Source organism: Propithecus coquereli, unplaced genomic scaffold (assembly GCF_000956105.1).
Source record: "Propithecus coquereli isolate 6110/MARCELLA unplaced genomic scaffold, Pcoq_1.0 Scaffold291, whole genome shotgun sequence".
In the NCBI taxonomy this organism is placed as follows: Eukaryota; Metazoa; Chordata; class Mammalia; order Primates; family Indriidae; genus Propithecus; species Propithecus coquereli.
In genome coordinates, this window is record NW_012148519.1 from 1964119 (window position 1) to 1977336 (window position 13218).

General features: G+C 44.7%; 1 protein-coding gene across 1 annotated transcript in view; it reads right to left on the reverse strand.

The window, feature by feature from the left end:
- Nucleotides 1–279: 279 nt before the first annotated feature.
- Nucleotides 280–13218, reverse strand: part of AATF (apoptosis antagonizing transcription factor) — a 101570-nt gene continuing 88631 nt past the window's right edge. The window contains exon 12 of the mRNA XM_012648696.1: nt 280–533. Coding sequence (XP_012504150.1) covers nt 470–533 — 64 coding nt within the window. The 3' untranslated portion in view covers nt 280–469. The remainder of the gene's footprint in view (nt 534–13218) is intronic.

Genomic DNA, 13218 nt, shown 5'->3' on the forward strand with positions numbered 1-13218 from the left:
AGTATGTCGAAGCGGCATCTGCACTCACATGTTCATTGCAGCATCACTGACAGCAGCCACGATACGGAAACAACCTAAGTGTTTTTCAGGGGTGAAAAGATAACAAAGATGTAAAGTTTGTATTTTATGAAGAGGCCATTTGACCAAAAAAAAAAAGAAAGAAAATCCTGCTAGAGCTCTAAATCAGACTTACTCTGAGATACTTAAGAAATCACACACGGCGATGGTGGCAGTAACAGTGCTCTTTATTTGTGACTATTAAAGGACACGGGGCGTGGGGCGGGGGGGACAGTGCCCTCGCACGTACTAGGCATTTGTTCTGAACACAGCACCTTCCCAGGGATTTCCCTACTAGGCAAACCCCATAAAGTCACTGGTTTTCTCCACTGGACGAGCAGCCAACCGGCCAAGGCACCGCTGGGTGTGGGGAGGCCCTGCCTCAGGTCAGCAGCAAGGGACACGAGCGATGTCAATCCCTGTGGCCTTCACCACAAGGGCGGAGCTGGCCAAAGAGAGAGCGATACAGCTCTGTCCTAGGAGACAAACAGAACAAATCAGTTAACACGCAGGTTCGCTTTTCAAGGTTAAAAAGAAACTAGGAAGGTGGGCAATACCCCAATCTATTTTTTCAGTTGAAAACACAGCTGTGTAATTAAAAACGTATCCCACAGCTCTTATTCACAAATACGACGAAGGAAGAGACCCAGAAGCAGCCAATCAAATAGTAAAATATGTAAATAGTCCAGTGAGGCTGGATACCCTGTCTCTAGGGAATGAGTTTTCTATAAGTTTGCCCTTTACAGACAGGCTCTTCAAGTAAGAAAACAAGATTGAATATTTTAATAGGATGTATGAGACTGCCACGCAATGAGGAGGATTCAATCAGACACGGGATGCAGGGGGATATAATTTAGTTTTCATACATTTTTCTGGGACTTGGCAGTACTTGAAAAACAATGAAAATGACCCAGCAACAAGATTCCAATTACTATCATATGTGCAGCTGTTCAGGAGCAGAACCAAGGTTCTTCCCCACTTCCCAGCCCCCTTTTCTCTATTCTGAGTCTAATAACTAATATGATTGGCTAATCTATTTCTAGAGTTGAATTCTGATGTTAAAAAAATTTTGATGTAAAAAAATGTGACATGCCGGGGTCTTGGGTCCCTGAAAATACAGTAAATGATCGCTTCCAACCTCTGTTCCTGCTATTAAATGCAACATATATAACAAACATCTGGCCAAAGCCATCTGCCAAGGCCTAGAAAACCTAAAAGGGGAAGGGAGTGAGGATCTTTCCTATCCTTATGACGGAAGCTCCAGAACTCTCTCCCCTGTGGCTACAGAGCAGATCCTCCCCGCAGAGATGTGAGAAGCCACCAGGTTCCAAGCAGGTCAGACCCACCTGAGAATGTCCCTGACACTAGGGAGGGGCCCGTGGAAGACACGGCTCACTGAGACAGGCAATCCCTGCCTGCACTCTGCAGCCACTGACCTCGTGGAGGGAGGACGGCTCGCGAAGAGCTAAGGCCACAAGCTGGAGCATCTACAACCCCAGCAGAAAGCTACACCTGCTCTGGTATTTTCAAGATCTAACCACAAATATAGCCTGCCACCCTTGTTAAGAAAACAGGCTTTGAAAAGTGCTCTCATTATCCAGGGGTCATTGTCAGTAAATCTGACTTTATAAACAAAACAAAAACCCACCCTTCAAACAGCCATCTCGGTTCAGCAAGACTTCAACACACAAACTTATTAGTCTTTTTCTGAAGTCAGTCTACTATAGTATGGATAGGAATAGAAGTACTATAATTAGAAAACCCAGCAATAGGAATAACAGATCAAAGATTTAAAAAGGTAAAAAGAAAAAATCTTAAAGAAGAAACCACAGAAGCCAAAAATGTAAGCCAGCCGTATCATGTTAGGGACCACAGGACAGAGAGACAATGAAGTTACAGGCCAGAACAATGGGTCTCTGATTTTATTACAGAAATTTTATGGCACGAATTTGCTGGTAGCCTCACCCTGAACTACAGACAAAGGATGCAGGTTCACCCCAAGCTCCACTGCCTGTTGTTCCTCTGCTGTGCACATCTGTGTGACCAGCCCTCAACCAGCAAAGGTGGGAAAAGGTGAGAGGCAGCCTCAGACCACATGCAAATGAGCACACGCGGCCTCCAGATCACCAGCTGCGGCACCTAACAGCAGCGTGCCTGCCTTCACTTCATCACACTATGGCCTGCCTAGGTGCCAGTAACGACAAGTCTCTCTGGCCACTTCCACAAAAAAACTGAATGGCATGAAGGGGCGAGTTGCCAGGACAAAAAGGACAGTGTGACTTTAAGAGGACGAGGTCCGATGAGAGGGAGATGCAGCAGCGCAGCCTGTTCAGCCCTTGCCAATCACAGCCTTCCAGCTCGCCCTGCTGCCTGCGCCAGCCCCATCATTACCACGGAGCAGATGCTTCCACTCCGCCGCGGTAGCAGCGGCGCCCGGGCCCACGGCGCGGTTACTGTCCACAGCAGGGTTCGCATGTCAGGAGCAGAGAGTGAAATGATGAAACCCATGTTTTGATAGAACATCATTTCACACTCAGGTGGGCAAAGCTGACAAACATATGCGGCTGTTCATGGCAAAGCAACCTGGAGAGCTGAGTGGTCTGGGTTCTTAAAATATTTTTACAGAGAGAGGGAATATGAATAAGGGATTATTTCAGTCTAAAACCCCCAAGCAATTTCGACTTTGCTCTCCCCCACCCTCACCGTCCACCACCAATCAGGGACCGTTTCCACCTTCGCAGCATCTCAAACCCAGCTGCCCCCCTGGACCTCACTATTCACATCTCACCACCTCTCCCAAGGACACGGTGACAATCTGCTGGTGACTCTTCTGCTCCCTTCTCCTGCTCTCTCCATCCCCCGCCGCCCCAGCTGCGAGTCAGGCAAAGGAGACCCGCCCTGAGGCCTCCAGACTCCCTGAGGTCTCCCACCGCCCTTCCCAGCCTGGCACGGTCTTGCCAACCCGTTTGCCTGCAGAACACCTCGCATCACTCTCGCCATTTTAAGCCGCCATATGTTTTTCATAAATTTAAATAGTCACAAAAGATAGAATTACCAGAATGTTGTGAATATTAACTTTTAAAATAAAGCCCTTACATCCCTTTTGTAACGTGCCCGATAGAATCTATATGTCGCATTGCTTTGATGCTGTCACACATTCCAGTAACATGAACACTCTTTAAAATTGGAGATTTCGCAGCATCTTCTTCTTCTTAAACTTGTGTATTTCCATCTGACTTTTCCCTACAGATTTTTGTCCTGACATAATTGTTTCTTTACTTGGAAATCTTTTATTGATTACCCTACCAATAAAGTATGAATTGGAAACACTTTTGAAATTTTTAAAATTCAAAAACTGTAAATTAAAGTATTTTAATTTCTTGAGACAGTAATAAGACTCTAAGTGGTTAAAAAATTTTCTTCTGGATTGGAGTTATCATTATTATTAGGATACAACTGATATATACTATAATTTTAGTGAAAACTTATATATATAAACATGTAAAATGCTACTAGAAATGCATCCCTTCGTAAGGATGAGGCTTTTCCCTCATCTGTTCATGGACCCCCATGGATGAATGTGATTCTTTACTGCTAGAATGAAAGAGTGTTTTGCTTTAATCCCCTCCCTATTTTTTGTTTTTGTAGATGCAAGCACTGAGAAACCTTCTCACACAAACAAGTAGCTAGGAATCAGAGAGTTTTGTCATAGCAACATCACTTACGTCTTTTAATTCCTTCCGAATCATATGGAAAAAAAAAATCATAGTAATCCATCGCCCAAAATTAGTTCTAATTATTTATAAACTGACAACTTGACTCGTGTTCTCTTGGAATATTGTTAAAAATAAAGACCTGGAGACCATCTGACGCCCAGGGGATCTGGCAGGCAGTCCTTCGGCGTTTCCTTTCGCACTCCCTGCACCCCTATTTCCAACTATCCTTGCGTTTGGTGCCCTGGAGGTTTTCCCACTGCAGCCTGAGGTCCCTGTCCTGTTACGGTGGGCTTCCCACCAGGTGGGAGGAGGAGGATTATGGTGAAAGGTGAGGCAAAAGGAGAACCGGCCCCTCCAGCACAGGCCTCGTCTCGGGCAGGCCGCTTCTAGGAAAGAGCGCAAGTCTGGAGATGGTTCCTTAAAACTATCTGTGTCCACTTCTTGGGAAGTCTCTGCACCTTGGTATGAAGACTGAGGTGCAGGGAGCACCGAGCTTTCCCCCAAACCCAGACAGGTGCTAGATCTGTGTTGATGCTTAGGGAAAGGTAAACGCAGAAAAGAAACAAAACACGTCCATATCCCTCACCCCATCCCAAGAGAAACAAAACTAAAACTAAAAACTAGGCAACAAACAGCCGCCATGGGACCGAGGGCCAGCTGCCTTCTCCTGCCCGAACGTTTCCCCCACAGCATCCTTCCTGGCCGGGATTTAGCCGTGCAGAGAAGCTGAACTATCAATCCTTCAGGTTAACCTTGTCTCCATCTGATTCTCCAGGGTAAGTGTATAGTTTAATACTCAAGGTCCCCTTAAGGCTATGCATAATGAACTTGGGTTTTTTTTTTTTTAAATACATAATTCCTGCTCCCTATCACATTAAGAATCAAGATTTGAATCACTGATCTGAAATGCCTCCCTACCCCCCTACTTCACACTCTTGTCTCCGTGGCCAGTGGGAACGTCCGCAGAAAATGTATTAATGTTGGTATCATGCAGGAGAATAACCTACAGAGTAATTAACAGGACTTGGACCTGAGGTAGAAGGTCGATAGCAGGGGCTCTTCCTTGAATTAAAATTTAACTTACCCTTTATTGCAACCTACAAAAGCAAGTAATGAGCACTAACATTTTTATTTCTTTTAAACTGTCATTTAGGCTGTAGAGGGGATAATTACCTATCTCTAGTGTAGTAAGGTTTTATAACCCTTAGTGAGGCATTTTCTAATTTAATATTTTTACTATATTATCATAAAACCTGTTTCTGGAAAAAAAATGATCATGGATTAGCAGCCATTTTCCATAAAGAGGGAATGTGTGTGTGTGGGTATGTTAGGATTCAGCTTATTTATTATGTGATTCTTCTGAAAAGACAGAGTACGCACAGTCTAGCTGGCTGTGAAACGCAATCACGCTAGTGGCGGGTAAGGTTTCAAACGGTTCTCGATGAAGTGGAGGTGTCTGTGTACAGTAATGCAGCCCCAGCCTGACATGTGGACCCAAGTATGTTCCCTTCAGTTCCACATGTGCACTCCTCACCGGACTGCAACATGGATCGTTGTCTTTCACGATATTATTTGGGCCAACAGTACAAAGGAGCATATTAAACCTGCAAATGATCTGTGTGGGGCTTTCAATTTGCTAGGTCAGTAGCTTGCAGCACCGGGGATTCTGAAGGAATTGTACCGTCTGCTCTTCAGAAGATCACACTCCTGCTACTCTGGCCCCAAACCCCCAGCCTCCAAGACATCCCTCTGCGCAGTACCTACTCGCTCCTGTGGCCAAAGGCAGGTGGCCAGTGGAAAGAAAGCAGCCATTCTGCCACTCCCTAAAGAAACCTATACAACCTCCAAGAGTACATCATAGTCTCTGAGCAAGTATTACATGTTAGTCTTCCAAATGTGCCAGCGGAGACAATATTGCTGCTTTCCTGATTAAAGTTATACATATAATTTCCCCTTGAATAATTTGAAATTGTTCATTTGTTGCCTCGTGGCGGTGTGAGGGGAGCTCCCTAAATATAAAGGACACCTCCTAGAATGCATCCTGAGCCCTCTTTCCTTTCTAATCCTCCACCTCTCCTACATGCCGGAGGACCCTGCGCTGCACACAAGAGTGGCACAGCATTTGTTTCTGCCGTAACTCAACACCACATACGTGTACCTTTAAGAATCAAGGGAAAGTAACAAAGCAGGTGAAGGGCAAGTCTGACTCAGGCTGCCAATTCTAACAGAGCTCGTGTCGGGCAGGGCCTGGATCCAATCTGCAGCCCTGTGCAGACACAGTCAGTGCAGGAGTTCACGCGAGCTCCGGATCTGTACCCACCGGCACAGTCACTGATGACAGACATGTGCTTTTAAAAATTACAGGTGATGTTGCTGATGCTGCCTTTTTCCCACATTTGTGTTTTTAAACCAATTGATGTAGTGCTGTGGGAGCTTATACACATGTACTAGATATACATGGTCCCTGGCCTCAAAATATAACACACAGGTGTCATAAGTAAATAAAAGAGGTTTAAATGCTTATTGGAACTTTTTTAGATTTTGTGGAGGATTACAAAGAGATGAAAGGCACAACAGAAGCCAGACTGGGAAGGTGAGCGTATGCAGTAAATCTGCTAGGAGGACCCGCTCCATCAGGAGAGACACGCGAATGTTCTTCCTCACACTGGACCCAACTCTGCCGTCTGTGACTCACACCCACGGGCCTTTGTCCTTCCAGAGCCAGGAGAGGAATAAAGTTGACGCTATTCCCTGTGGGGGCACTTCAACCATCTGATGTCTTCCTCTAACTAAATCTGTTCTTTTCTGGGTTAACCGGGCCCCGTTTTCTCCATTCTTCCTGTGACAGTCTTCTTGCTGCACCCTGACTGCACTCTGAGCCCTCCGGCTTGCCAAAGCTCCGACAGGAAGGCCCTCAGAACTCGGAGCCAATCCCGGCATTCCCGGTGCAATCTGGTCAGGCCAAAGAAGACAGAGTGACGTAGGACTCCATCGCCGCCTACGTTCTCAACACGTATTTCTCTCTGCTTTCACACAGCTTCCACTCTCTTCTGTTCTGTCCACCCACATGCCGAGGGCATTCCAAATATCCACTGAAAAAGATGCCTTGCCAATTATCACCTGGCACAGGCCAATGGCACCAAAGGGATCTTCCTCCAGTAAAACACATGCTTCCATTCTAACTGTAAGACACCAAAGTGGGCCAAAGAGCAAAGCCCACCTGCTCCATCTTTCCCTGAGAGATACCTGAAGATCATGGGACAACAGCTTCCTTTTCTTACATACTTAAAGAGAAAAGCAAGTTGAATAGAAATCTCAAAGTAGTAACAGTTACCTAAAAAAGCAAATCATCTTTCTGGGGCATACAGCGTGGCATAATAAATGCAGAGGGGCTGCAATCTGGTGTTAGGGCGGGTTCTGATTCTGCCTCAGATCCTCACTAGGTCTATGATCTTAGGTGAATTACTCAGCCCCTGAACCTCAGCTTCCTCATCAGTAGGATGGTAACCAATCTTCCTTAAACATACTGTTGTTACCAAGAAAACACTAAGCAAAGCCCCTGTTGCATAAACAGCATTATCATCTATGATCCTGGAAAAAAGAATGAGACGTGGTGACCAATACGCTAGAGCCTGTGGGACCTGCCAAGGACCCATCTGAATGTGTCACCGTCTGCCCCCAACTCACACTGGAGACAAAATGGCACCTTCCTTTAATCTTTCATACCGTCTGCTTCCCCTGACCCAAACCCGTCTACTCTGTGAGTGACTTTACAAGTGAGAGAAAGATGTTTAAGAAATGTCTCTGTGGCCTAAAAGGGGAAACATGCTGATCCGAATGGCAAGCAACTGCCCTGCGCTCCTTGGGGGCTGTGTGGTAGGGGTAAGGCTATGTCTGTCACAGGAATGGGAACAGAGGCAGGTGGCACACATCAGAAATCAAGAAGGCCGGACTGCTGGGAAAGCAATCCACGTGAAGAGATGGACGCAGCTCTTCCAAGGACAGAATGACAAAAATAGTGAGAGCAGGAAACTAAGGATTCCTGAATGTAGCTAAAAGGTCAGTACTTAACTCTCCCACACTCTCTTCCCGACATCCTCCAACAACAAAAATTACAAAAAGTGGATAACGGTCTTCTTTCCCAACAACAAAAAGTGGATCACAGTCTTCTTTCCCAAAATCTCATCACAATTCCACACCAAAAAAACCCCAAACCAGAGCCGAACCAAACACACACACAAAACAAAGAAGGTAAAAGGAAAAGAAAGCAAACTTCTCTCACCTACAACATATTTCTTAACAGATTCAAATCAGCAAAATAATAGACAGGAACTGAGAATCCTCTCATCTATCACTAATTACCTAAATCTAGACACAAGGCAAATCCTCTCTAATCAGACCCTAGCTGAACTCTTCAGAATGTTCCAAAACAACCAAACTGCAGCTGCCCAAGCCTGCCACAAGGTGGCAGTACACGACTCATTTCTACGTGGACCAGGCGACTAGCGAGGCTCCGAGCACACCGAGCCCATAAATTACCCAGTGTGTCTTCTCTCATCACCATCCTCCCCAGTGCTTGAAGGAGACTCTAGAAGGTCTGTTCCAATTCGCTCTTTTGGTCGGGTCAGATCTAGGTCCTTCAAACCTCTGCAAATGCTTTTAGCCCTGCAGCTTTAAATTACAGATGGTGACATGTGGCCTCTGGCCTGTCTCCTAAAGATCAGAAAGACTCAAGATTGATAAATGTTCAAAGAAGCAGGTTCAGGCCCCAAACAAAGGAACTGAAAGGATGGGGGAAAGAAAGAGAGGGAAGAGGGATGGAGAAGTGAGAAGGGAACTAGGGGTTACATTTGTAAAGGTTTTCTGCCTCCTTATTCAAATCAGTTACAAATTCATTCCACTTTAACAAAGGATGAAAAATACTAGGAACTTCCACCATCCCTACCATTAGCTTCAAGTATTTCACATTCTTTTAAAGAAAAATAATCTACCTTAGTGAACTTGCAAAAAAAAAAAAAAAAATGGGGGGGTGGGGGCAGGAACCACTCTTCAGACAAAAGGGACGTGGCTCCTTTCCTGTGCATTAATATTCCATATTCCTGGGATGATTTCCACTTTCACAGTTTGACTGTTTTATAACAGATTTGATGCGAGAGAAGACAAATGGCCTCACAAAGGAAAGACGACAAATCATCTCGCTGCTTTTAGCAGGGTTTTCTCTTTATTTTTATTTATTTTTATTCTGGAGCTGGGCTGCAGAGCTCTCTGCCTTGCCGGAGATGTTTAATATTAACGTCAAGCCACCACGATCCCGGCAATAGAGTTGGCTGGTGTTGTGTTTACGGTTTTGTGACTGCTGGCTTCAGGAAGATGAAGCTCCTTGTTCAAACAGCAGCCCCTCTAACAGCTCCTGTTAAAAGCCAGGGGATGCTTCACTGCATAGACGTGAATCACTTCCTCCAACCGCACAGAAGGTGAGACTGACACTACAGTTACATTTGTATCCCTATCAGGACTGCTGCCCAGCGACCCAGAGCCTGGGGGGCAGCACAGGATGCATCTCTCAGCTCCAGTTTGACTTCAACTTTTAGGGGGTCAAAATACGCAGAAATTAGTGAGGGTATTTCCTTGTCAGCCCACAGTTTCAGCAAGGCGCTCTATTACCTCTGGTAGTAAGTTGGAGGACTATTTTGCTTTGAAACCCAGTACCAATGCAAACGTAAAGGAAACGGCTACTGAGTAAACAAACACAAAGCACCAACTCTGCAATACCGAGTCATGGGCTTGGCTCAGCCTGCGCAGACATAAAGGTACTGCTGCACCCTCAGGAGCACTTCCAACTGCCAACCAGCCGCTCTGCCCTGAGACTCTCTCCCTAGGGCTCAGTGAGCTTGCGTCTGTCCCCTGGATCTCCTCCACCTGCCTTGTCCTTTTCATCTTCCTTCTCCTAGGTCCCCCTCCCCCCAGCACTGAGCCACTGGCACCTAAACTACCATTTCTGTTAATAATGGCAGCAAATTCTTTGTTACTCGCATCCCACACTTAACTGTTTAATGGCAGTGAGCTATCAAAGTTATGGATACCATATTTTCTGATGAAAAAATAAAATCCAACCTGAGATAGGGCTCTTGTTGGACAGTTTATTTATATTAATTGATAAAATACAAACTGCCGTCCTTGATCTGTCCATCTTTTTTGGTTTTTAATAGTATCCTTCAAAGAACTTCCTCCCCTCCTCTATAAATCAGAGAGAAATTTGGAAAAAGGAAGGCTTGTCCCAGACACTTGCCAGGTAAACTTTCCCCAGCAGTACCAAGCAGGACCGCTTAGCTTCCGGAGGTCTGCGAAGGCCAGCTCTCCCACTCTAGTTTCACCAACTAGTCCCTGAAAGTCAGAGCTTGATGACCTCAGCCAGTTATTCGACTGGCTTTAAAAGGCTTGACTGCTAAGTGCAAAATGAGTCGTTTGCATTTCTTCCCCTGAAAGCTGGAGAGTCTGTTTGCTGCATAGCTGTGCCTCCCCCTGCAGGATCGAGCTGTGGAAGAGGAGGCGGAGTGCTGCCAAGTGTGTGTATGAGAAAATGTGTATTGATTTCTTCTTTCTTATAAAGGAGCACAAAGCATTGAAGAACAATTGCTCGTCTTTGCAGCATTTCACATTCCACACGAGACAAAAGGCCCAACCCCCACAACCCTCTGAGAAGGAGAAAGGGGAATGGAACAGGACTGTGTCTCCTGGGTGTCAGCGGCCACCACTACTGTTGCGGTCCGCTACAGGGACTCCAAACACCCTGAGGCCCACTAATGCACACCTGTCTCTGATCAAGTAATTTCCCTCTCTGGGCTGATGTTTCCTCATCTATATTGGAGAAGAAAGAGCCTTCAGTCTTATTTACCTTTTAAGTGGAGGTGCCCAGAGGGTAAAGGAGTTAATGTTTATAAAGTGCTCTGCTCCCCAGAGGGAGACAATGGATAAAGCACAAGGTGTGGATATGGCTCATTCAAGACCTCATTTCCCAGGGTGGTTAGTAATAGCTTCCCATTATGAGGTGCTTCCCAGCAACTTGAACTCAAAGTACAATGAAGCAATGCCCTTTATCTAAATACCCTTTTTTGGTTTGACACTTAATACTAACACTAAAAATAAAAAAAGGTAAGCAGACCTTTATGCCTTGTTAATGCACTTACACAATCTACTCCAGAACTGTTTTCTTCTTAAATAAAACAAATCCTAAAAAGCAGTCAAAAAAACTGACCTAAAGCTATTACTGGTCATCACAGAGCCTTATTGGTATTCTCCATGTTTCCATAGTAACGATATGTTGAGTATCCCTATTCCAAAAATCCAAAATCTGAAACTTGCTGAGCATCAATATGATGCTCTGAGGAAATACTCATTGGAGCATTTCAGATTGCGGGTTTTCAGGTGAAACACGCTGCACTGGTATAATGCAAATATTCCAAAATTCAAAAAAACTCTAAAGTGCTAAATACTAATACTTCTGGTCCCAAGCATTTTGGATAAGGGATACTCAACCTGCAATAATGTCTAGGAGGGCCACCAGAAACCAAAGTTGGTTTAAGTATTATAGCCAAGATGGACAGGAGAAAACCTATAGTATATACATAATTTAGGGTGTATACTCTTAAAAGTGATGGAAATATAAGAATTTCTTGAAAGATCTTCTCCTAAGGTTCATCCTAAATAAGTGTGACCTCAAAAACCCCCTAAGCAAAGGGTTGAGAATGAGAAGTCCCAGAGCTGCAGCTTTCATTTCTGGGGCTTTTCCAACATGGCCATGAGCTCAGAACAAAATCAGGAGCTGGCCTCAGCAGTGCAATGTTTCACAACGGAGACATAACTCACAAATTAGGAAGAGCCTAGCAGTGAACGCTACGTATAACATGGACAGGGACAAAGTGCCATGGGAGCAGAGGAAAGTATATTAAAGGACTTAGATGATTCAGAGAGATTTCAGTAAAAGAGACTAGAAACTCCTCTTTGTCCATCTTATAGGACTGTTTGCAAAAATTATCTTACCAGCAAATTGTAAGTAGACTTATAAACTGAAGGCCTTTAAAGGCATTTCAGACAGGAAGCCTATAACCAACTTTTCTTAGGTTTGTACAGAAATGGGTATATCTGTGTTACAGGCAAACGAACAATGGCATAACATACAGACGTATGAAAACACAATTTTATTTCTTTAAATAATTTTCTGTACAGATTACATTTAAAATAATCCTTCTCAGAAACAAAAAATTAAAACACCATTTCATTCTCAAGAATCTAGTGGAAAAGACGACTACTTTCACTTTATAAGGAAAGAAACTGCCCAGCACAGTGGCTCATGCCTATAATCCTAGCACTCTGGGAGGCCTAGGCAGAAGGAATGCTTGAGCCCAGGAGTTCAAGACCAGCCTGGGCAACACAAGGACACCCTGTCTCTGCAAAAAAATTAAAAAATTAGCGGACATGGTGGCACGCACCTGTAGTCCCAGCTACTCAGGAGGCTGAGGCAGGAGCATCACGTGAGCCTGGAAGATGGAGGTTGCAGTGAGCTGAGATCACGCCACTGCACTCCAGCCTGGGCAACAGAATGAAACTCTGTTTCTCACACACACACACACACACTCACACACACACAAAGAAAGCCATAGGGAAGACTTCTGGGGTGGCGGAGGGGGAAGGACCACATGTGAGTGCCAGGCCTAATGTGTGCAAGAATTCTGAATCAGTTCTACAGCTTAGAGAAGGCTGACATCAAGTGGAAAAAGACCTTAAATAAATTGTTCTGCAAATAATACTTGTGCTACAAAAATGCTACAAATGAAATGAAAATATATTATTCCAAATATATGAGCATAAAATCTTAATAATACCAAATACAAGATTATAGTAAACATATGCATACTTCTTTGACTTATAAGTTAACATTCTTAGCAAGAAAAAAACCCTAATAAGCACTTTTGGCAACTGTAATAAATACTGTTAGAGAAGAACAAATAAAATAGAGGCTCAAAGGAGCAAAGAGCTACCCACTCAGTGGGGGGTGGGGGGCAGAAAATCATACGTCTCTCTGGAAAAGAACATTTCAACAGGAAACAACGGAGTGGGGTGGAGGTGGGAGATGCTCCAGGTTCAGTGAGTAGAATGAAGAGACACGGTGGGAGGAACAGGGAGTGTGTTCGGGGACTGGAGGGGTCTACTCTGAATAGCACAAAGGGCAAAACAGGTGACAAGGAGAGAAAGGTGGCAAGGAGACAAATCACTGAATGCCTTGAGTGGCTGGCTTAAGAGTATGGGTTTTACTCTATGAAGAGAAGTAGCACGCTCTAAGAGACATTTTAGAAAGGTGAATCTGGCAATGATACCCAGAGCTGATTAGATCAGATTCTGGTGGTTAATAGGCTATTAGTATAATAGTCTATCTGGGAGGGTGGGG